The 23026-nt window shown below is 29.5% G+C and overlaps 2 protein-coding genes across 2 annotated transcripts; one reads left to right on the top strand and one right to left on the bottom strand.

Moving 5' to 3' along the window:
* Window positions 1–234: 234 nt before the first annotated feature.
* LOC149060757 (uncharacterized) lies at window positions 235–22416 on the top strand. The gene is made up of 5 exons (XM_089217097.1): window positions 235–873; window positions 19108–19441; window positions 21549–21620; window positions 21747–21836; window positions 21928–22416. The coding sequence occupies exons 1-5, from the start codon at window positions 401–403 to the stop codon at window positions 22084–22086; spliced, it is 1128 nt and encodes a 375-aa protein (XP_089073223.1). The 5' UTR covers window positions 235–400; the 3' UTR covers window positions 22087–22416.
* On the bottom strand, window positions 8261–13783 carry LOC149060758 (uncharacterized). Its single transcript, XM_089217096.1, has 2 exons — window positions 13342–13783; window positions 8261–9854 (listed from the first exon to the last, which is right to left on the bottom strand). Exons 1-2 carry the CDS (start codon window positions 13351–13353, stop codon window positions 8382–8384), a joined length of 1485 nt encoding a protein of 494 aa, XP_089073222.1. The 5' UTR covers window positions 13354–13783; the 3' UTR covers window positions 8261–8381.
* Window positions 22417–23026: the final 610 nt, after the last annotated feature.

The raw sequence follows: 23026 nt of genomic DNA, 5'->3' as shown, positions 1-23026 counted from the left end.
CGATTCACATTAAGTGGTTCGTATTGCGCTATTATAATAATATATAGTACATTATTAATTGTAATTGTTTGTACACATTATGACAGGGAAAAAACACTCGAAATCTTACACCGTGACAATAATACACGTCTAGTGGCAGCCGACCATTACAATAATGATAATATCATAACGTCTTCGTGGTAATTCATAACGGTATAGAGTCCATACCATTAAAACGTATTTTGTCTAAGCTGTTAATTGGTTGACGAAAATCATCCATCAATCGGATGTTAAGTCGAAAATCACGTATTATGCACTTATGAAACGACATTGTTTTTTGGGTTCAAAGAGGGATTCGTAGAATTGTGACAAGTTAACAAGAGGCCGCTGCGTTCAGTGTTTGGTCTTCGGCGGCATCGGCATGAACGGTCACACCGTGTTACTATTCGCCATTATCGCTGTACAACTGTACTTGACGTTCGACGGGGTCTGGTTTATGTGGGTCCATGACGGCGGGACCAATGATGTACACTCTCTGTTAACGAACGCGATCGGAGCAATCAGCATTTTTCTGACGGTCGTAAACACCGCCCAACTGCAGCACGTCCAACATTCGCTGAGCCACATGGAACAGTCTCTGCAAATCAAAACCGACAACCACGGTCAACGCACCGATGTGGTCGTGGTTGGACAGTGGTCAATCGAATACCGAACCCGCAGTTTGCTGGCTCTAGCCACGGTCGTGTTCGGTTACCTCAAGTACGGTATACTCGTGGAGTTCAATCGAATGACAGCTCGCGCGTCGGCTTTCTTGGCGTTACTCAGCACGATATCGTTAGCCGGCAATTATTACGTGACCCTAATGTTTGTGGATCGTGTTTTTTTCGTCAAAAGGTCAGTAAAATAGATATTAAAACAATATTAGATTCAACGTGGTATTATTCGCGTAACCAACATGAAGGAGTCGTTGTGTGCTGAATTAATTCTATCTACTCCATACAAGGATTTCAAAAAAATCTGATGATTATGTTTTGTTGATTGGACAACACATTTTAATAACCATGTTTCAGATAGTATTTATGTATATAATTAGGTAAGTATTTGTTACATGTGATATGTTAGTAGATTTAGTTTTACTGACCCTCATAAAGTTAGCAGCACAACTATGACAGACACTCATGAAGCACATCCAACAAACTTGTTGGCAACTTGTTGGACATTGTTGGATCAATCTCAGAATTTGTTGGACATTATATTCGCAGGTAGAGCTTTCGACACTTTTGTGCTGCCAAATATACTACAGCAGCACAACTTTATGTCAGCAAAGTTTCACCCCTATAATATTATTTTATTTAATATTTATTTATTTATTTATTTATCATTTAGCCACCATACCTCAGAATTATTGAATATAGATTTTACTACTATTTACTTAAATACTTTAAATACTTTAATACCTAGTTAATAATTATTATACATGAGATTTTTAAATTTTAATTATTAATGTAATGATAACTGATAAGAAAAAGCGAAAAACATCAATATTTAAAACAAGCAAACATTAAACAACTAATATATATTAATCTATTAATTATTCATTATTTAATAATAATTCCTAATTTTAGCCGTTACTCCATCGACTTTTATTTTTATTTCTCTGGTTCGATTATCGAACGGAACTATTAGATATTTGGTTCGGTTCGATTATTTGGAATTTCCAGTTCGGTTTTCGAACCGAACCGAACACTTAGAGTTCGGTTCGGTTCGTTTCGAAAATCGAACATTTCGTGACATCTCTAATATAATATAGCAATTATAATAGGTGGCAGGTGCAGTCGTTGTCAGATAAATTAAGATAGCACGTGGCGGAGGCGGCAGCGGAAAAACCAGGAGTACTCCGTACTTGATTGTCAGCTGAGTCATTTATTTTTATACATTTATAATAAACAATTTGGTGAAGTGATTGTAAGCGCGTTACATGAAGTTGGCCCCCCTACATTCATCTATCACCTCCGAACAAATTGTAAACAATTATAAATCCATTGTAAATAATTGTAAATTCATTCCCTGAATTTGTAAATCACCAGAAAACTTGGAAATTGAAAAATAAAACGAGGGGGATGATAAAAAAAATTTTTTTTACAGATAAAATGTTTAAAAACTGAAGATCGAAAAAATTTTAAATAAAAAGGAAATTACTGATATTCCTTAGCTAAAATAAAAAAATAAAATAAATCCATGATTTTTAATGCACTTTTTAAAGCGGGGATAGCTATATGAAACAATAACTCACCCCGACTAGTTTTAACTCTTCATAATGTTAATAATTATTATTTTTGGCGTATTTTACAATTGATAAAAAAAATTAATCTGAATAAAAATATCTAAGTGAATTATAAAATATAATTTCATTAAAAAATAGCAATTGAAGAAACAAAATCTAAGTTTATATGAAGAATATTAATGAAATAATGAAGTTTACTTCAAAATTTAAATTTAAATAAAAAAGGGCTAAGTAGAATAAAAAATGTGGTTTTTTTAATGAAGTAAGACATATTTTTTAATTCAATTCAGATTTTAGATTCTGAGCGGAGCGATGAATGTATTGATTATACCATGATGTGTGTTTTTATTTATTTATTTATTTTTTTTTTTTGTGTCTGTCATCACGTTTTGGGGCAGTAAAAATGCTTCGATTTTTGAAAAGTGAAAATTTCTTAATACTTTTCTAAATAATCGAGAAAAACAAACTAAAAATTAAGGGGAAAACTGGAAATTTTACACACACTCATTTTTCGACAAAATCGATTTTGGTTTTAGATGTAACTTTAAAACGAATGACCATAGATACATGAAATTTTGGTGTAACTCTAAAACAAATGACCGCAGATACTTTAAATTTTCACTGAATGTTTATATAGGCATTTTATATATTTGATAAATTTTCAAAATATTTAGATTTTTTTTGAGCTGTTTAATAACATTTTAATTTTTCAACTTTTTTAGTTTTTTTTTCTATAAATATAGATAAAAATGTATTTGTTCGGTAGAAAAGCTTGAAAATTTAATACAAGGCTTCTAACACATTTTAACAATTGAAGTTAAAAATAAAATAAATTCATAGTCACAATTTTTTTTTACAAGCATTCAAAGTTTGAATTTTGACAACATATGTAAAAATCACGAAAATCATGAAAATTCGCAAATTATTTCAAACTAGAAATTCAAAAAAAAATTTCTTTTTAAATCTAAGATTTGAAAATTTTTAATAATCTATAATATATCCTAGACAGATAAATCATCTTCGCTCAGAATCGTTTTTCGTATACAATGATATAATATCATTGGATTCAAATTTAATTCCATCCATTACAGTAACCCACTTGTAACCTACTGTACTGCAGAGCGACATACACGACCTACCCGCCTTTTTTTATTTTGACTTGTTTATCAATAATATTATTTAATCAAATTATATTTTTTATTTCAAATTCTCTAATCAGAAAATTCAGATATCTTTAATCAATCTATAATTTTATGCAATTTGAATTAAATAAAAAAGTTCACGTTGAATATTTAAAACTAAGTTGAAAAAATAGAAAATCCGCGATTGTAAAAAAAAATCTAAATCGAATATTGTGTTTGTATTATTATTCTAAAAATATTAGTCGAATAAATAAACCTACGTTGATATAAAATATATAATTTGATTAAAAAATAATAATTTACTAAAAATAGTTTATATAAATAATATTAACTAAATAAAAAAAAAAAGATAGGTTGAAAGAAAATACTTTTATAAAATAAAACTTCGGGTTTAAAATAAAATTTAACCTTTTTTTGAGTAGTAGTCTAGAATTAAAATGTTTAACTCAATGTTAAATGTTATATCTAAGTTATATACAATAATAATAACAAAAAAACATTTTAATAATAATATTAAGCGGAACGAAGGGTGCTTCTGCTCGCAAGAACCCCACCCCCTAAATCTACCACGGTGTCTACCTTACTATAAAATGTAACTAAAAACCTTAGGTAAAAAACCTAACCATACACTTCTATGTGAGTTTTAACCTGTAATTTTAGATGTGTAATTTAAATATACGTGCATTTAAAAAATAAATTATTTTCGTTATAAATTTCAGTTTGAGTTAACCTACTCGTATTTAGTATTTTCAAAATTATATTTGTAATTGAGTTCGTATAATTTGAATACACTGAATATTAAAAATAAAACTAAAATTTACAAAAGGGTATTATCATTTTTAAAAGGAGCACGCATTGAATCGTTTGCAAACTGTGGTACTATAAACTTCATAATAATATAATAATAATTGGAATCATTTCCATATGTTAGAAACAGTACTTATAACATAGTTATTAAACATAATGTCGATAAGCTGATTTATTAGGGTTAGTATGATATAGGTACCCTGGACGAAATTAAACATTAAACAAAAATTAAATAGACTATTTAAAACAAAACTTAACTTAAATATTAAACAAAGTATCATACATTTCAATTGCATTACAATGAAAGTTAGTTTAAATTAAATGTAAATATAATGTATTCTACGTATTCTGTTGGAATTCAGCAGTTTAAATTATGCTACCTATTGAACTAATAGCAAGAGATATTCTTAAGCTTTGAATATTCAAAACACAAACAGTCAGATAGGTCCAACAATGTCCAACAAATCATGCTTGACATTTTTTATAGGGGTGAAACTTTGCTGACATAAAGTTGTACTGTTGGCAGCACAACATTGAAAAAAGCTCTCCCTGCGAAAATAATGTCCAACAATGCCCAACAAATCACGCTTGGCATTTTTTATAGGGGTGAAACTTTGCTGACATAAAGTTGTGCTGTTTTCAACTGACTTTGTACAAAATATAACCATGCAATGGATATAGAATCATTAAAAAAGTTCTTAAACGTTAGGAAACTCTACTAAAATATGATTTCAATGCAGGATATAAATCTTTTATTCTAGAAACAGTTGGCTGTAGAAATAACCAACGCGTTTTACAGATCCTAAAATATTTTTGTACTCAATTGTCAATACTAACAAAATCGCAAAAATCTTTTAATTGTTCTATACGAACTGTATAAATATGAAAATACTGAAATATTTTATTAATTATGAGTTCAATGTCAGTTGGAAAAATATCAGCTCTACTAAGCATAACATTGTGTTGTGCAGAATATGAGTAGCACAGCCAATACCGGAAATATTTCTTTTTAATTTTTAATTTATAATTTATTGCAAAAATGTTATCTGTGCCTTTTATCAAGACATCGCCAAAATTTTTATTGCAGTTGTCACCCGAAAATGCAACATTATTTAATAAATTATATTTTTTAAAACATTCATTATGTAATCTGATAAAATATTTGATGCTTCTCCTTTTAAATTCATAAATTCTAACACTTTAATTTTTGCCCTTCTGTGGGGGTTAAAATACCAAATTAGAATTGGAACCAGTTTAAAATTTTTAGGGTTTGATGTGTCCACCATAATTGTTAAAAATCTGACTTTATCGTCAGATGGCATATTTTCTAACAAATCAAATACAAAACAATCTTCAATATCGTTAGCATCTTGCAATAATGGTAAACCGAATGTGAAAACTAAACATTTTCCAATTTCAGATTCGCCATTATTGTAATCATTCGTTAGGCCTAATTGCTGGATTTTTCTGTACCAATTTTGGCACAAAGGAAAATTACAACCATGAATTTGCACTGTTGGCCAAATATTTTTAATTGCTTTATGAATAGCAATTTAAAAGTCCACCACATCTGTAACTGGTTGAAACCGTAAATTATTTTGCAAGCAAATTTCGATAGTTTTTAAAAATAATGTACTGTATGTATGACTATTTTTGTCAGAAAGCAAAGCAAAGACTAATGGTATATAATTTTAATTCTTAAAACCATGAGGTAGTGAATAACTGCAAAAAATATTTTGTACAATGATTGAAAGTACCGTCTAAAAAAAATTTTTCGTTAGAACAAAGAAATTTTAAATTTTCTATACAAGAAAATATAATAATATGGCTATCTTGATCATTTAATAAAACAAACTGTTCAAAACGGTTTGTTTCAATATCCATTACATTAAAGTATCGTGAACTTCTTCAATACTTTCAGGCAAAGGTGGCAAAATAGATTTATGTGAATTATACACATTTCGTCTAATATAATTGAAATCAGTTGTATTTAAATTATTTTCGTTATTAAATTTTTTTAATATTGAAGGTTTTTCTACAATATTGTTTAATGAAGGCACTTTCCTTTTCAGTGAATTATTGACTTCTTGGCGATTTAATGTAGTATCTTCATCATGTTTGTGAATTAGAACTACATTTTTTTCAATTATTTCATCCTCTATACCTATTATTTGTATAAATTTTACTTTGACACTTATTATTAATACAGCGCTAAGTTTATTGGCCACTTTAGCAGTATAGTGTAAATAATTTATATTCTTCAACTATTAATAACTTTTTACTATTCTGACTATACATGAATTCCATTGCAATTTGTAATAATGTACGACTATAAGAGTGACTAACTTCACTGCAAAAAACTGTGAAAGATGTAAAAGATTCACTAAACTAAACTCAAACAATACACAATTATACAGTTACGAGCGGACTACTATATCGGTTATAAACGCCAATTTGTTCGGAAATTTCCTATACAGACGAGATTATCATGTTTTATCATTATTCGACAATATTCGATGCCATATCGCTGATCTATTTAAAATATTTTGTACTGAAAATACCGATATGAACGTATAGTACCTATAGACAGTATAGTATATAATATGGATAAAATCTAACCTTCGAAAATCATCATACAGCGTATAAGCAAGTTCTATTCAAGTGTTTGTTTATTAAATAATATATATTTATTATTTTCAAGTTATGATAATTTTGAGCTTTTCAACCTCAAAATTGTGAATTTAAATAATATTACCCTATTTTTTAAAGGGAAAATTTTAAAAGGTTATTAATGTAAGAGTTTAAATTTAATGATGATTCAGGTAAAAAGGTTATTCGAGTAGGCGTTTACATTTGGCCACATACACAACTCTCACAATATAATTATATAAAATAAAATTCAATGTACCAACATGTTATAAAAAAATATTTATATTTTACCAAATAATATGTGGTGTATCACTGGTAGGTACATATTATATGATTATAATATTTAAATTATTTATAACATAGCGTATATCAATAATAACGTTTATCTATATTACGTTAATATATTATATAAAAAACGTCAATATTGCGTTTTCTAGTGGACCCAAGTGTGGCGCGCCGCCTACGTGCAGCCTATGTATAGTATTATAGCGCGCCGCATTTAATATTATAAGACATGGTTAAATTTTGCTCTTAACCTATTCAAGCTACAAAAAAAATAATAAGACCATATTTGTTTAAAATGTTATCAGCTACATTTTTGTTTAGAAGTATTTTTGAAATAAAATTAGTATTTTCAAAGATAATTTTAAAAAAACTGAAAAATAGCACTTAAAATCTTAGATGGCGAACACTTCCGGACTTTGAAGGAATGGCGACTTTTTTTGGTAAATTAGGATCCTATAACAAAACTTTTTTGAAAAGTTTCAAAACTTTCCGATTTAATTCCCCTAAACACCAATTTTTGAGCTTAAAAATGACTGGGCTATTATTATGTAAAATGATTAGGGTCGAGGTTTTTAAATTTACGTGTACTACTAATAATATACTTACCACGAACCGATTAATTTTTCGTAAAAAAATAATCATGGTGCATACCTACTGTACGTCTATATAGAGTACAGTGTAATTCAAAATATCACCAAATCAATCTTGTAATACTAAAATGTTCTAACCCGATCGAAATACACTCATTAGCAGATAATAATTTAACTTTATATTTTAAATGTTGTAAACAAGTTTTTAATAATATATTGTTGTGGGTGTTCTTACATTGTTTTTATTTTTTGTTCGAAACGTATGAGCAAAATATTTTAAATATAAAATTTGTCATTATTACAGAACATAATCAATATTTTGGCTATAAAAATAATGATTTTAATATCTATTCTTTAACTTATTGGCAATAAAATATTATATTTTATAAACTATTCTCAATTGGGAATTGTATAGAATGACTTGAATTATTCTACAAAGATACCATAAAACTTCATTACAGATGGAAATTTAATAACCTAATAATTTTGTTTTTAAGGACGTTTTCAATAAAGAACAACTTAAATTAGAAATCAACATTTGTAAATAATAGAGTAATACACATATTTCATTTTAATGCATAAGATAAGTTTACAAAAACAATAATTTAATAAATAAATTTAAATTTAAATTACAATGTAAAGATATCAATACCCATCAGATCCTTGACCAGCAGATTCTAATGAAAATCCTCCGGGATAACTTTTTCCGAATCCATTATTCTGCCCAGATCCACCTAGATCTGATTCCCCGAATTGCCCAGATCCAAAACCGTTACCATTTTGTGCACCATATGGAGACGAACTTCCCCCATGAGAGCCAAATCCTCCACTATTTTGACCATTGTATGAACCAGAACCTCCACTTGTTTGACCACTGTAGGAACCAAAACCACCACCATTTTGACCGCCTTGAGTGCCAGAACCACCAAAATTTTGATTTCCATAAGAGCCAAAACCTCCATTGTTTTGCCCGCTATAGGATCCAGAACCTCCACCATTTTGACTACCATAGTTGTTAGATCCCTGAGAACTAGATTCATTTGGTCCACCAAATTGTCCTCGACCATTACGTCCAGATTTTCCAAAAAAGCTATTGAAACTCACTTTAGCGGCTGGAGGAGCATTTTGATTTGGATTAAATTTTCCACCATTGGTTCCAAAATTACCATTATTACCACCTAAACCTCCGTTACCATATCCTCCACTACCTCCTGAACCACCATTTCCATATCCTCCACTGCCTCCTGAACCTCCATTTCCATACCCTCCACTGCCTCCTAAACCACTATTTCCATAACCTCCACTTCCTCCTATACCTCCATTTCCCCGTCCACTATTACCTCCATTTCCATATCCTCCACCACCACCACCATTACTACCAAAACCTCCATTACCATATCCTCCAGCTCCACTCAAACCACCACTACCGCCAAAACCTCCATTTCCATATCCTCCAGATCCACTTGAACCACTACTACCACCAAATCCTCCATTTCCATATCCTCCACTACCCCCTGAACCACTACTACCACCAAATCCTCCATTTCCATATCCTCCACTACCCCCTGAACCACTACTACCACCAAATCCTCCATTTCCATATCCTCCACTACCCCCTGAACCACTACTACCACCAAATCCTCCATTTCCATATCCTCCACTACCCCCTGAACCACTACTACCACCAAATCCTCCATTTCCATATCCTCCACTACCCCCTGAACCACCATTTCCATATTCTCCATTACCTCCTAAATCTTTATTACCATACCCGCCGCTTCTTCCAAAACCATTGTTAGATCCGCCATAGCCGCTGTTATTATCATTAGGGCCACAATTTATGGCACCTGCGTTTTGATTTCCTGAATTTCTTGTGTTTCCATTGAAACCATTTCCATAGCTACCTCTTCCGCCTTGACCTTGGCCAAGAATTCCGGATGCAGGGCTATAACCATTTACGCCAGACCCACCATTTGGTCTTCCGGGTGCGGTCAACCTTCCTGCAGAAGCAGATGCGCCATATTTCCCACTTGGTGATGAATAACTTCCTTGGCCTCCTGACTGTTCATATTGCTGACAAATACACAATCTCAATAGACATACCACAATAATTAATTTCTGAAACAAACATAAATTTATTTATAGATATATTTCCAAATTCATATTTAGGTATAATGTAATAAATGGTAATATTACTGAAGTATTTATATAATATATATATATATGTCCTATGTCCTATGATTAAATCCTTAATGTAACCTAAATTATCCACAAAAATACAAATTCATAGAATACATAAATAAATAATAAGTTAAATTTAATGTGTTCCAAAGATCTTAGTTTCTCAAAAGATCTTAGTTTCTCAATAAAATATTTGATTTATATGATCTCATACAGTATATTTTTATAACAAAAGTAGCTTATTAGTGACGTATTTAAGATTTTGGCTTTGAGGTGATGAATTTATCCAGAGCTTTGTGACCAATGACATTCCAGGGCTCCCTCTCCCCCACAACACAAATTATCTTAAAATTATGATATCTTCATAAAATTATAAATAAATAAATTTATCGTAGCCTGATAGATTAAGTATTTTTTCCTATGATAATATATCAAATAATATTATTTATTAGTTATGTATTAGTAATTGGAGCATAATTGTGTTCAATTTTGTTTTTATTTATAATCAGGTATTACTATATATTAAGGATATTATATTACTTTATTTTAATATGTATGTATAGCCATTAAAATTTATAACACAACATTTCATTTAATATATTTTATAGACTTAAGTCATAAATTACTAAATGTGGCAAAATTTTAATATTGTGGTTGCCAATTTATTTAACCTATTATTAGCTCTTATCCAAGCGGTTAGTTCGGCTATAAATTAATTAATTTTATGAATTAACGTCAATCGGCTTTTATAAAGAGAGAAACATGATAAAACTATACTACAAAATAGGTATTCAAGCGAATATAATATAACAACGATAAAATACTGATAACAATCAGATAAATAGCCAACATAAAACGATAACAAATAGAGTATGATGTTTAAATTATATTGATTTAAAACAGAAAACCTAATTTATAGACTGACAATCATGGCCCGTAAGATGTATATGAATTAAGTCCAGCCTAATTCAGAAACTTATTTTGCACTTTATTAACTCTTAGGGAATCGCCTTTGGCGTATGGAGACTAGGTGATGCCTCCATAATTTAGTATCGAACGTAGGTACTACGAGTAATGCGCGATTGAGCACGAAAGGACATTAAGGGAAACTCAAGTAATAAAACCAGGTAGGCTTTACTTAAAATGCAATTGATATGGAGGCGGAAATCTAAAGATGAGACAAATAAAAACCCTAAATCAATAAATCAGCATAGGACCAAATTGAAAATTTGTTCAAAATACTTTGAAGTATTTTACAGACTTTTCTGAATGACACCGTTTGAAATATCTTAGCATAATCAATTAATAGGAATTTTTTTTTATAGTTTTAATTATACCTTAAATAAATTATACATACTAAGCATTTTATAAGCTAAAAATATTTAAATTTTCAGAAATGTTTATAAATGTATAATGTATCACACATTTTTGAGTATTTTGGAATAACATTTTTCTGATATTTTATAATAATTTGAAAAACAAAATCCAACGTGAACCATTAATTAAATTTTCCTCTTTCAAATACAAAATACAAAGATCAAATTATGATAAATCTACGAGGCATTATCATTTTTCCTATATTAAGTTGTTTTTGATTAAGATTTTTCTGTACACCAAATTGTATAGCTCCGAGCCATTTGTGATTAGAAATTTCCTTAATTTTTTACGTTTAACAAATAGGTAAATAATCACACCTAACCAAAATAACTTACAATAAATTTTTTTTTAAAGAATAGTTAAAAAAAAAATTTAAAAAATTCAATCGAAAAATTATATTTTTAATATTTAATTCATAAATAATTAATTATGTATACAATACATTTTAACGTTTTGTGTCAACAACCAAAATAATAACGAACATTCGTTGACATTTACAATTATAAAATTATGTACCAAATAAATTACATTATTATATTACATAGCTTATATTTCTTAGTATAACTAATATAACTTAAATAAAAAATGTTAATTTTTAAGCTTTTTTAACGTTTTATTCAAAAATTGTGATGATCAAGAAACATGACGAACTGCAATAATGAGAACTATAAAAGTTGTAAAACAAAACCGTTTATGGGCGTAGCAGGTAACCGTATCAATAAAGAAACTGTTGCACTACAAAAGATGTACAAATATTATGAAATGATAATATCTACCTTCAGTGGACCATGCCTCGACTGGTATAATAGATAGGTACCTAAATATGATTATGTTAACAATTAGTTACCCAATAAATTAACAGATTGCGTTGTATAGTTTTGCGAAAACATTTCAAGAAAGAAGTGTAGTTGTATCTACTTTATAATAACGACAATGAGTAATAAAAGTCAAAAAGTGTCTGTAATCTGTATCTGTACCTAGTTCTTAATTTGGTCACTCCATATATTATTATGTTGCTATGTATAGTACATGTATTATGATCGCGACATAACATAGGTAAAGGATAATTATTGAACCCCGTTGATTTTATGCATATAATATGTCGACTCTTAATAACTCGAATAAATCAAATTTCCATATCATTATTGTAATGTTAATAAAAAGTGTAAAGTTTAAAATACAATCTTGTTAACTAAAAAATCAATCGGTCAAATTTTTTGATACTAGAATTTTCTTATGAAGATTTTGTTCATCACATCAATTAATACGTATTGTCACTCGTGATTTTAATCTTATCTGATTTGTACAATCCATACCATTTACATTAAAGTTAAATTTTCTTTTGGTCGTTCAATTATTTATCCGTACCTATACCGTGTATAAACGTGTTATTATGGCTTAAAAAAGAAAACTGACAACATTATCACTACCGGAAGAAGTTAAATTGTATAAAATTTAATTTAAAAAAAAAAAAAATGAAAGTTGAAGACGTACAAGAAATGAAACGTAGGTACTTAAAAAATATTGAAATATATTGAAAGCAACGATGATATTGAAAATGTATTTAAACCACTCAATTGTATATAGAGAATAATATAATTTATAAAATATATAAAATATATTAAATAGATAAAAAACAATAACTTTATTCTTATACCCTACACCGATTTGAAAAAAAAACGAACAAACTAATAATATTTAAGTATAAGATTGTGAATGTATATTAAATAAACTTTGAGTTACCCAGAGTTGACTCTGTATATTAGAACACTAAAACAACGTATGCAGCGTAGGCGATGTTTTAGCCTGGTTCATAGGTACATCGTCTGTCATGTCGTGTCGTCGGTGATTTATCGTTTTCTGGCTGACCACTGATCGCTACACGTCACACAGTATCAACACTCATTAACCAGGATCTGCCGTGAAGTAGAGTGGTGCCGATCTCAACTACTGGACACGACACGTCACGACACACGACATAGTGGCTGTGAATCCAAGGTTAAAGCATGGCCCTAAGTGGAAGCTGTAAATAAAATTCGATCGTTACCTCAGCGGTCATCGTCGTCGTGGACACGTGGTGGCGCGGTGTGCGCTTCTCTGAGATTTGCGGGACGCGTCCGGTTCGGTCTTCACGTGAACGAGATGGCCGGTTGTCGTGGAACGTCGTATAGTACACCCTAGGAAGACGGGGCGCAGACGTGTGCGTGCGTCGGAATGCAATAGAGCGAACGACGGAGACGACGGGGGTTGTCACTTAAACGGCCGGAAGCGTGCGAGTGTTGTGGATCGTTTGGTCTCCAGTGTTATATATATACGCAGCGCTCGTGGCACTGGAGCGGCCGGACAAAAGCGTGTGCCGCTACTCGCGAGCGTTCCGTGTACGGCCTTCCGACTCCCCAATCATGAACAATAATGAATAATTATAAAAATTTTATAAACGATGATGATGTCACTCGCCGTAACCTTTTTCGCGCCGTTTACGATACCCGTCACGAAGGGTCGTCTCGAGGCGCGCACACAATGGGTGCCGATGACGTAGTCGCACCCGACTGGCCGTCCGCGCCGTGCACAGTCTTATAGACAAATCTGGTTGGGTGACGGCGGTGAATCGGTTTGCTGTGAGAAGCGCGGTGGCAGCGATCTATAGGGCCTTGAGTGGATGACTGCCAATTCACAGCCATTATGTCATATTATTGTTGTTAGTATTATTTTCATCGTCACCGCCGTGCGGGAGAAGTCTACGGCGAAGTCACCGGACGAGACAAACGGAAAAAGGGAAACCAGTCACCGCAGACGACGATAACATTTAGAATATATTATATTGAGTGCATAGGTATTATTATAATACAAGTCGTCTCGAGGACTTTACCGTCGTCTGTCAGCTCTCCGTCAGTCACTATCACGCGCGACGACCTTCAGTGCCCGTCAAACCGCCACCGACTCCCCCCACCCCCATCTCTACGTTCCGCCTAACACATTAAGGTGACGTGTAATATTATAATGTGTGTATATGTAGATCACATGATGAGTAACATACATACCTCTAGAGAAATGCTAACTTTTGTAAATACATTTATTTTTAGTTTTGAGGAACAAAATTATCCAGTCCGGAAGTTTTCATTTTACGTTTTATATAGAAACTACATGTTAGGTTAGTAGGTATTTTTGATTGTATCAAATCATAATATCGCTAATTTAAAACTAGATAATTACATAACTAAAACCATTTACAACAACAGAATAAATGATTCAATGTCTTTTTGCATTTAGCTTTGTATTCATTTTTCTAAACTTATTCTTAACTATATAATATACAATACCTTATTCCCGGACGAAAAGTCCGGTATGGAAATAGTTGGACAAAAAGTCCGGATTAATTTTTTGATTGCCGGACAAAAAGTCCGAACACATTTTTAGTGTCGGACAAAAAGTCCGAAAATACAAAATTGTCTATTCAATTTTTATTTATAATTATAATGTACCTTATATTATATAATATTATTATGTAGGTATATATATAGTATACACATGTAATATTATATATATATAGTCAGTTCATATATAATTATTATTTATTTAAAAAATGTAATTGTAATACTTTTATTACATTATTATATCATTGTACCTACTTGGCTACTTTTTTTATATTTTCTTATTTCTTTTTATTTCTTATACCTAAAAAAATATTACGGAAATCCGCTATAGTTTGGTAGGTAGGTCTATATGGATCTAATGTTTATCGCAGCCGTACGTCTACAGTTTATCTACCATAATATCATACCTACAATCTACATGCTACAATAGCGTTATTACCACGATTATAATATAAATCTTGATAATATTATATTATATAGGTACAACTGTACAAGAGGTACAATCATGTGCTATAATATCATTTACCTACATTTATCTCATCAATCTAATCGATTTCATATCGTAGCGGACGTAAATAAACATAATGCGTAGATATCTGTAAATATATCGTATAGGTAGTAGGTACCTTTTTTTTAAAAATATTATTATTATATTATTATTACTGTAGACTAGATTTTTTTAGACGTATAACTTTTTTTATTATTATTATATTCGGATCAATGTTTGTAGTGACAATTTCTTAAAACACATAAATATAAAATATAACTCATTTTAAATTATTATTTTCATTATATTTATTATCGATGTTTTATAATATGTTATCTTAAAAATCATAATCCAGTGGATTTTTGTTGTATTTATGTTAGGTATAAGAAATAATAAGAATAAGAAAATATAAAAAAATATATAGGTATATATATAAAATATTATAATTACACAATTATGACAAATTAGACAATTTTGTATTTTCGGGCTTTTTGTCCGACACTAAAAATGTATTCGGACTTTTTGTCCGGCAATCAAAAAATGAATCCGGACTTTTTTTCCAACTATTTCCATACCGGACTTTGTGTCCTCGGACTTTTTGACCGATTACCACAATACCTATATACTATATTGCAGTGTTATACGCCTGTAAGTATATCGTTTGATAAAAGTACTGGCGTGCTATGTATTATGATACTAGCAACTAGCTGTACTGCAGTCTGTGGTATTTTATATCCATAAACTATAAATTATTAAAACAAGTACTTAACTGATACATTTCTATATTTAAGTTTTATTTTGTATTTTAGTACCTAATAAGTATGTATCATTATAATTATTTATTTGCCATGTTCAAACGTTTAAATGAAAAAGAGAAAAGATTCTTAAATATGAGCTGGTTTGAGTTTATTTAGTTGGTATATAAGTAGGTTTCTACCTTACGCTATCACTACCTTATCTAACCTGTCGACAGTTGTAAGCACCCATAATGATTTAAAGAATCAAAATTAATGAAACATCTACCTAAGAGTAAATGAGATAAAACGCTGTGCATCTATATAAAATTCTCATTATTTATTCCAAGATATTAATATATTATTGAATATAATATAGTATTTATAGTAATATTTACAGTCGTCAGTCAGTACCTACAGGAAATTAAACCATTGGATTTTTAAAATAATAATAATACTAGCTAGTAGTTTGTATCAAAAGTTTAAATACTTCTATGCCTAATATAGTAATATTCTTGTTCATATTTTGTATAGTAATAAAATACTCCCCTGCAGAAAAATTATAAGTAATAGTTATACGTAAATAATATACGTGACAGTCACATGAGAAATAAATTGTTACAATTACATTTCCTACGAAGTTAAATTTTCCTTAAATATTTTGCTTTATGGTGGTGTATAAAGAGAATCCAAAAAAATTCACATGTATACTACTGACAAAAAAACGGTAAAGGGTTAAAGATTTTTTACATAATATATTAAGTATAAGTTACCTATCTCAACCGTAAAAGTGTAAAATATAGTATAATATAATAATATTATTTATTGTTTTTTATGTTCATATTTCATAGTGATATTAGGTATAATATAATAACTAATCATTTTTATAATTAATACAGTATACATATTATACGCATATAATATAATAACGTCAATTCATTTAGAGTTGAACTACTATACTCTGAGAACGATGCTTATTGCATTCTTAATAAAATAACCACATATGCCTATATATATATATATATATATATATAGATATATATATAGGTATAAGTAGTCAACATAAAAAGTCATCCATTTCGATAATCTACATAATCAAATTTATTTATTTTTGTCTTTGGATGACTCTACAGTTCTTCATTTTCAAATCAACACCAAAAAAATAAACCAAAATGTATTAAACTAATTTAAATTTTGCTGAAATCTATTGTTTCACGTAGAAATTGCTATTTTTACCTATCTATTTAGATAAGTATCTGGAGTAGAGTGGCTGATCTGGAAATGGAAATTTTCCAGATGGCCTGGTGACCCCGGTCATTTTGGATTAGATTTTATTTGCAAAATTAGTAAATACATCAACAATGTTTTCGTATTACAACTTTAAAACTATGAAATCATTGTATTTGGTATATTATTAATATAATAAAATTGTGTTACACTGTAATATTTTCGTATGAGTAATGAGTACGAGAGAGAGTATAATATGTCATCGGAAATAAAATAACAAAATATTTCATAAATATAAGTGGACATCGAATAAAATCAAAACAAAAGATTGAAGTCCCGTCAATTGGTTTTTTATAATATAACACCCGGGTACTGCAGGGTAGTGTATGCCGTGTATGATAGTCTTGACTACAATCCAGCTGTACTAATTTCTAAGAAACACATTAACGCCAGTTGAAAACTAAAAGTTATTTATCTTTAGGTAGAGTGGTGACGAATATAGCAATACGCAAATTCACCAATATGTAATGGTTATAATTGAATAATAATCAATAATTCATAATTTTGTGTAATTATTGTTATTTTTATGATAATATCTTCAGTACCGAATATAAGTCTCAGTAAGACGGGGTGTAATTACCAATTAGAGGCGTCTTAATAAAAAATTTTCTCGATATAACACTTAATCTATTTATTTGACCCCTGAACCCCCGCTAAATCCGGCACTGAATATCTGTAATAAACCAAAACAAATCTTCGAATGCAGATGTCATGTGGTTAAGGCTATGATTGCTGATTGTTATTAGTTATTACTAGGACCTGGAACTTGATGATCTAAAAATATATTTTAAAAAATGCATAAGATGCCGCAAAACTGCTAAAAAATGATATTAAAAATGTATATTTTACTGTAAAAATTGATAAATATTTTATTGATATAAAAATATTATAATATTATATTGTTATAACTTATAACTTATTATTAAAATTATTTTTATTTAACTAAATAATACTATATATTAAAAAATACTACTTTATGTAGAATTAATTTTTTTGTCGAATTTCTTGTTTTCGTGACTACAAAAAAAAGATAATGAACATTGATAATTGACAAGTTAGTGGAAACTACATCATGAGTAACTTTCAACAAGAAAAATGCAAATATATGTATTATGTAAAAAAAAAGTGCAAAATTGAATAAAATGCACGAATAATACTAAGAAAATTACTGTAAAGCATAAAATTCCATAAAAATGCAAAAATGAAAAATAAAAATGTTTCCATTAAATTCTATACTTCTTGAATCAAAATTCTGTATAGACGAGCATTGAATATTAACATTAGAAAAAAAGATGCAAATGCAACAAGTTCCAGGTTCTAGTTATTAATTATTAGTGTTATATTGTTGAATTATAATTTAACACTTCCATTTAAGTAACCAATTATTTACAATTGAGTACTGTACCTACTAAACAGCAGAGCAACTGTTTTGGTTTTTATTTTTGTCATTCCAATGATTTCGTTTCAGTATTATGAAGCTTATTTATGTATTCAGAACTGCAACGAGGGTATATTATAGAGTAAAATATTTATTTATGTATTTCATATAATTTTTTTGAACTGTTTATCAATGGCAATATAATAATAATATAAAAACCACTGTAGTAGGGACAAAAATAACATACAGTGCATCAGAGTTCCTATATTTACTAGACCATATTTATCTGCCATTTTTGAATTTCTTTTCAATTGAATTTATCAATATTTTTTCCCTGTAAGTAAAAATATGTAATGCATATATAATTCTGTACACATAAACTTAGTATTACCAATCCCATAAAAATATATATACCCATATATATAGTGTATACTTTCATAACTGCGCGGGCGAAAGCTGCAGGCATTCTAATCAGAATACCTTAACACGGACACACGGTACCTATATATATATAAAATATAATATTTTAACTTATACGTTATTGTATTTTCAGAGTGTTGTACAAACTAAATGTCCAGATAATGGATGCATTCGGATCGGTTTCGGTATCGTTTCTGTCGGGATTCTCCGTGTCCACCGCACGACTCACGTACCTGGACATATGCAACGTTTGCACAACGCTGACGAGAACGTTCCAAACGCAATTGTTCATCAACATCGTGGGCAACGTGTTTGGTGTCACGTTCTTGACGCTCTTCGCGTTCAACACACTCATGTCCGACGGCGCGAACACCATCCGAATCACGCTGTACTGTATCTACGAATCTCTGATACGCATGCTGCAGATGTACTTCATCATCGACGCTTGCCATACGACCGTCGAACAGGTTGTTAGAACCATAATGATATTATTATGTTTATTAATATAATAACGCTCGATTCAACATAACGACGACGGCGATGACGCTTTGACGCGTATGTAGGTCATATTATATAGTAGGTACGCGTAACACATTGTTTCACAGAACGATCCACATTACGGTATTTGATTTATTATTCAGGATACTTGGATACCTTCGCAGTTAATAGATACGCAGCACGTACAAACGACTATATAATATAATAATATATCAATACGATGAATATTATTAATTATTAATTTGTTATAGTACAGCGTAATAATATTTTAAATACTGGTACATGACATATTTAAAATTAAATTAACGCAAAAGACAAGAAAATTATTGGAGTACAAGCATCTATTTAATGTTTACTATAGTCTATAAGTACATAGAAAATATAACAAAGGAACTTAAATTACAGTAGGTACAATAATCAATAAGTTAATAGCTGAGTTGGGTCATACATAAAATGTATTTTTATTATTAAGTCCCACTACTGTCGATATAATATACACAAAATATCTTCAGAGAAGTTTTTGGGACTGATATAAATACCTACTTAATATTCTAAAATTAGGTGCGCGGCTGTCTCTCTTTCTCTCTCACCCTATTTAATCTCAATAGTTATATCGGTGTTTATTATATATATGTATATAGTAATAACACTAATAACTAATATTTAATATATATAGATGCTTATCACCTAATTCAATTTTGAAACATACATTAAGTAACAAATCAACCAAATCCTCACGCTTTGGTACTATCGCATTGATTTTAACCTATGGATAAAAAGTGTTATACTTACACTCCGACCTATACGATCGTCTTATTACTAATATCTACCGACTAGCACTCATACGTAATGGCTCTCTCCAAAGGCAATTAAATTAGCACTGTTACCATTATTTTATCGATTTGATTTAAAATATGATGGTAGATGCATGTTGGTCAAACATTTATTTCTTCTATAACACGATAATTCGATATTTCGTATACCTCTGCTCAATTATATTTGAAAAAAAACCTCTTCAACTTAATAATGTGTGTCGTACCTACATGTGCCATGCTATGTATGTCCCTACTCCTTGTGTGGTTCCCTTTAAAATGTAAGAACGCCAAACGATTACAATAAAACTAGGTCACAGTTTTTGGTATGAAACGCATTTTTAAGAGGACGTGATACCCGCATGTGTTGTGTCCTTATAAGTGTGGAACATTGCAAATACTGTTTAGCGCGAGATAGAACCACTCAGTCTGTACTCTAAGTAGAATCACCAAAAGTTAACACAATATGAAGATATATAATATGACGGTATACCATCGAAAAATATACTAAATATATAGTTAATAGACAGGGTAACTTAACGCCCAAAAAAAATGCATGCACTAAAAACTGAAAAACTATGCATTGAAATATGCCTTAAAACGTTCAGAAATATGTATTTTTGTTCACTAAAAATCCAAAAATATGCAGATTGATAAAAAAGAATCATCATTAATTTTTATCTATCAAATAAGACAATTTAATATAATATTTAACATGTTTTCACTAATTGCTAAATGTGGTCATAAAACACTAATATTATTAGCGTTTTATTTTTAATAGCTGTACGTTGTGATAATTCCAATGTTATATTTTATTATACAGTGCAAAAATATGAATTATTAAATGTTTCATAAAATTTTGCAAAAAAAAAAAATGCAAATATATGTGTTATAAGCAAAAATATTAGAAATAAAACTTCAAATATTTTAGTATGGTACCGTGAAATGGATTTCTATGTCACCTAGTATTAAATAATACTTAGCAATATTGATATGCAAATGCATGGACATACGAGCCCTGCACTAATAGATATACGAATAACGATTTATGCTGAGAGTGTACATTTTACATAAACCTATATGGCTATATCTGTTTGGCCAGTATTTTTGAATTACTTTATTTTAAGTACAAACGAGTAAAATGTTTATTTGTCTATTTATTGAACACAAATCTAATAAAAATATTGCTTAAGTTAGATTAAGTTTTCCTTAATTACAAATATTAAGTGCTAATGAAAAATATTAATATTGATCTGCTGTTTAGGCGAATTTGATTAATATTACATTTCAAAAGAAAATTAACGAATATCATCAAGTAAACCTAACAAAAAGAAAGGTATGTACCTACTACTAATAAATTAAAATTTATCAGAAAATGAGATTTTTATTATTTTGAGTAAGATGAAAAAATTAAAAGGAATTTGTACTTGAGAGTAAAATTAATAATTTTTTATTTGTACAGGTACAATTATTCATTTTGGAGATGTTGGATCGTAAAATAGAATTTGTTATTTATGATTTCATTTACCTGGACTTTGAAATGTTTGTATCGGTATGTTAACATTAGTGTTACCATTGTATAAGAACAAATTCTATAATATTATTAATATTGTAATTAGTTATTATTTATCATACAATTTCAGATACTAGGTACAATAGCTACGTATTTTTTGATTTTGGTACAATTAGGATCTTCGCCTGATGTCATGGTAAATTCATTGAACACAACAACAACAACAACAACAACAACCACAGCCGCAGGTGCATTCAGTACAAAATCTAACTATACTACTCGCACTTAAATAAAACAACAAAATTTTCTTAAAAATCAATGTACTTTAAATTTTAGGGCGTAATATATTAACTACTTTTAAAATTAATTGACATATTGTAATAATTACAAAGTAAGGAATTCATATTTATATAACCGTAGCTACTATAACTGAGTTGAGTGTCTTTAGAAAAATAAAAATAAAATAACGGTTTACTTAGGTGTAATTATTAATTATACGTACACAGTTATTATTACTTACTATTAGGTTATGTAATTTAAATTTGCCTAAAACGCCTGTTAATATTAAATTATCTTTTAAAACAGTGAAAAAAAAATACGGTTTTATATTTGTTTAACTTTAACCTTAAGCCTGTGAAACTAAGAGAATAATAACAAGGTTCTTCTCTCTGCTTTTCCATGTTCATTTTTGAAGGCCACATTGCTGTGGCATTATTACGTTTGACGTCTGTCCTTTGATTAAAAACATAGGAAACTATCAAACAGTGTTTATGATTTACATTTAACTATTGAAACCAAAAACTTTCAAATATAAATGTATAAGTATCACGATCGTGATTTGTAAATAAAGAAAAGCCATTTATTATTACATTCTTTAAAAACTTATCCAATGACATTATATAGATTGTAGTATTAAGCCAATGATCATAAAATAATCCAAGAGTATTAAGATAGATATTATATATTATATTATGTTTACGCATATGGCACATCATTCATGATATAATATATCCACTATCTAGTATTATTAAAAGTTACGTATACTTATGTGGACCAATGGCCAGAGCCGCCGCGGTCTTTTGAGATTAATAAAAAAAAAAAAAATTACGTGTTTTGTGTGTTATTAATTAACTCTTATAAAATATATTGTAGTATAGATTAGAATTTGTAGTAAGTACTTATAATAAATGCCTATCGGTTATTCGTATAATTTTTTAAGACGCGTGGAT

The sequence above is a fragment of the Diuraphis noxia genome, unplaced genomic scaffold (assembly GCF_037042655.1).
Source record: "Diuraphis noxia isolate RWA-SAM2 unplaced genomic scaffold, SU_Dnox_SAM2 contig0001, whole genome shotgun sequence".
Classification (NCBI taxonomy): domain Eukaryota; kingdom Metazoa; phylum Arthropoda; class Insecta; order Hemiptera; family Aphididae; genus Diuraphis; species Diuraphis noxia.
This window is presented reverse-complemented; position numbering and strand designations above follow the sequence as displayed.

What these genes read in the sequence shown, in the direction of transcription:
- LOC149060757 (XM_089217097.1), top strand. Translation starts at nt 401, where the DNA reads ATGAACGGTCACACCGTGTTACTATTCGCCATTATCGCTGTACAACTG. An exon ending in GCCATACGACCGTCGAACAG is followed by an intron (nt 19,442 to 21,548) that starts GTTGTTAGAACC and finishes TCTGCTGTTTAG; the next exon opens with GCGAATTTGATTAATATTAC. An exon ending in ACTTTGAAATGTTTGTATCG is followed by an intron (nt 21,837 to 21,927) that starts GTATGTTAACAT and finishes ATACAATTTCAG; the next exon opens with ATACTAGGTACAATAGCTAC.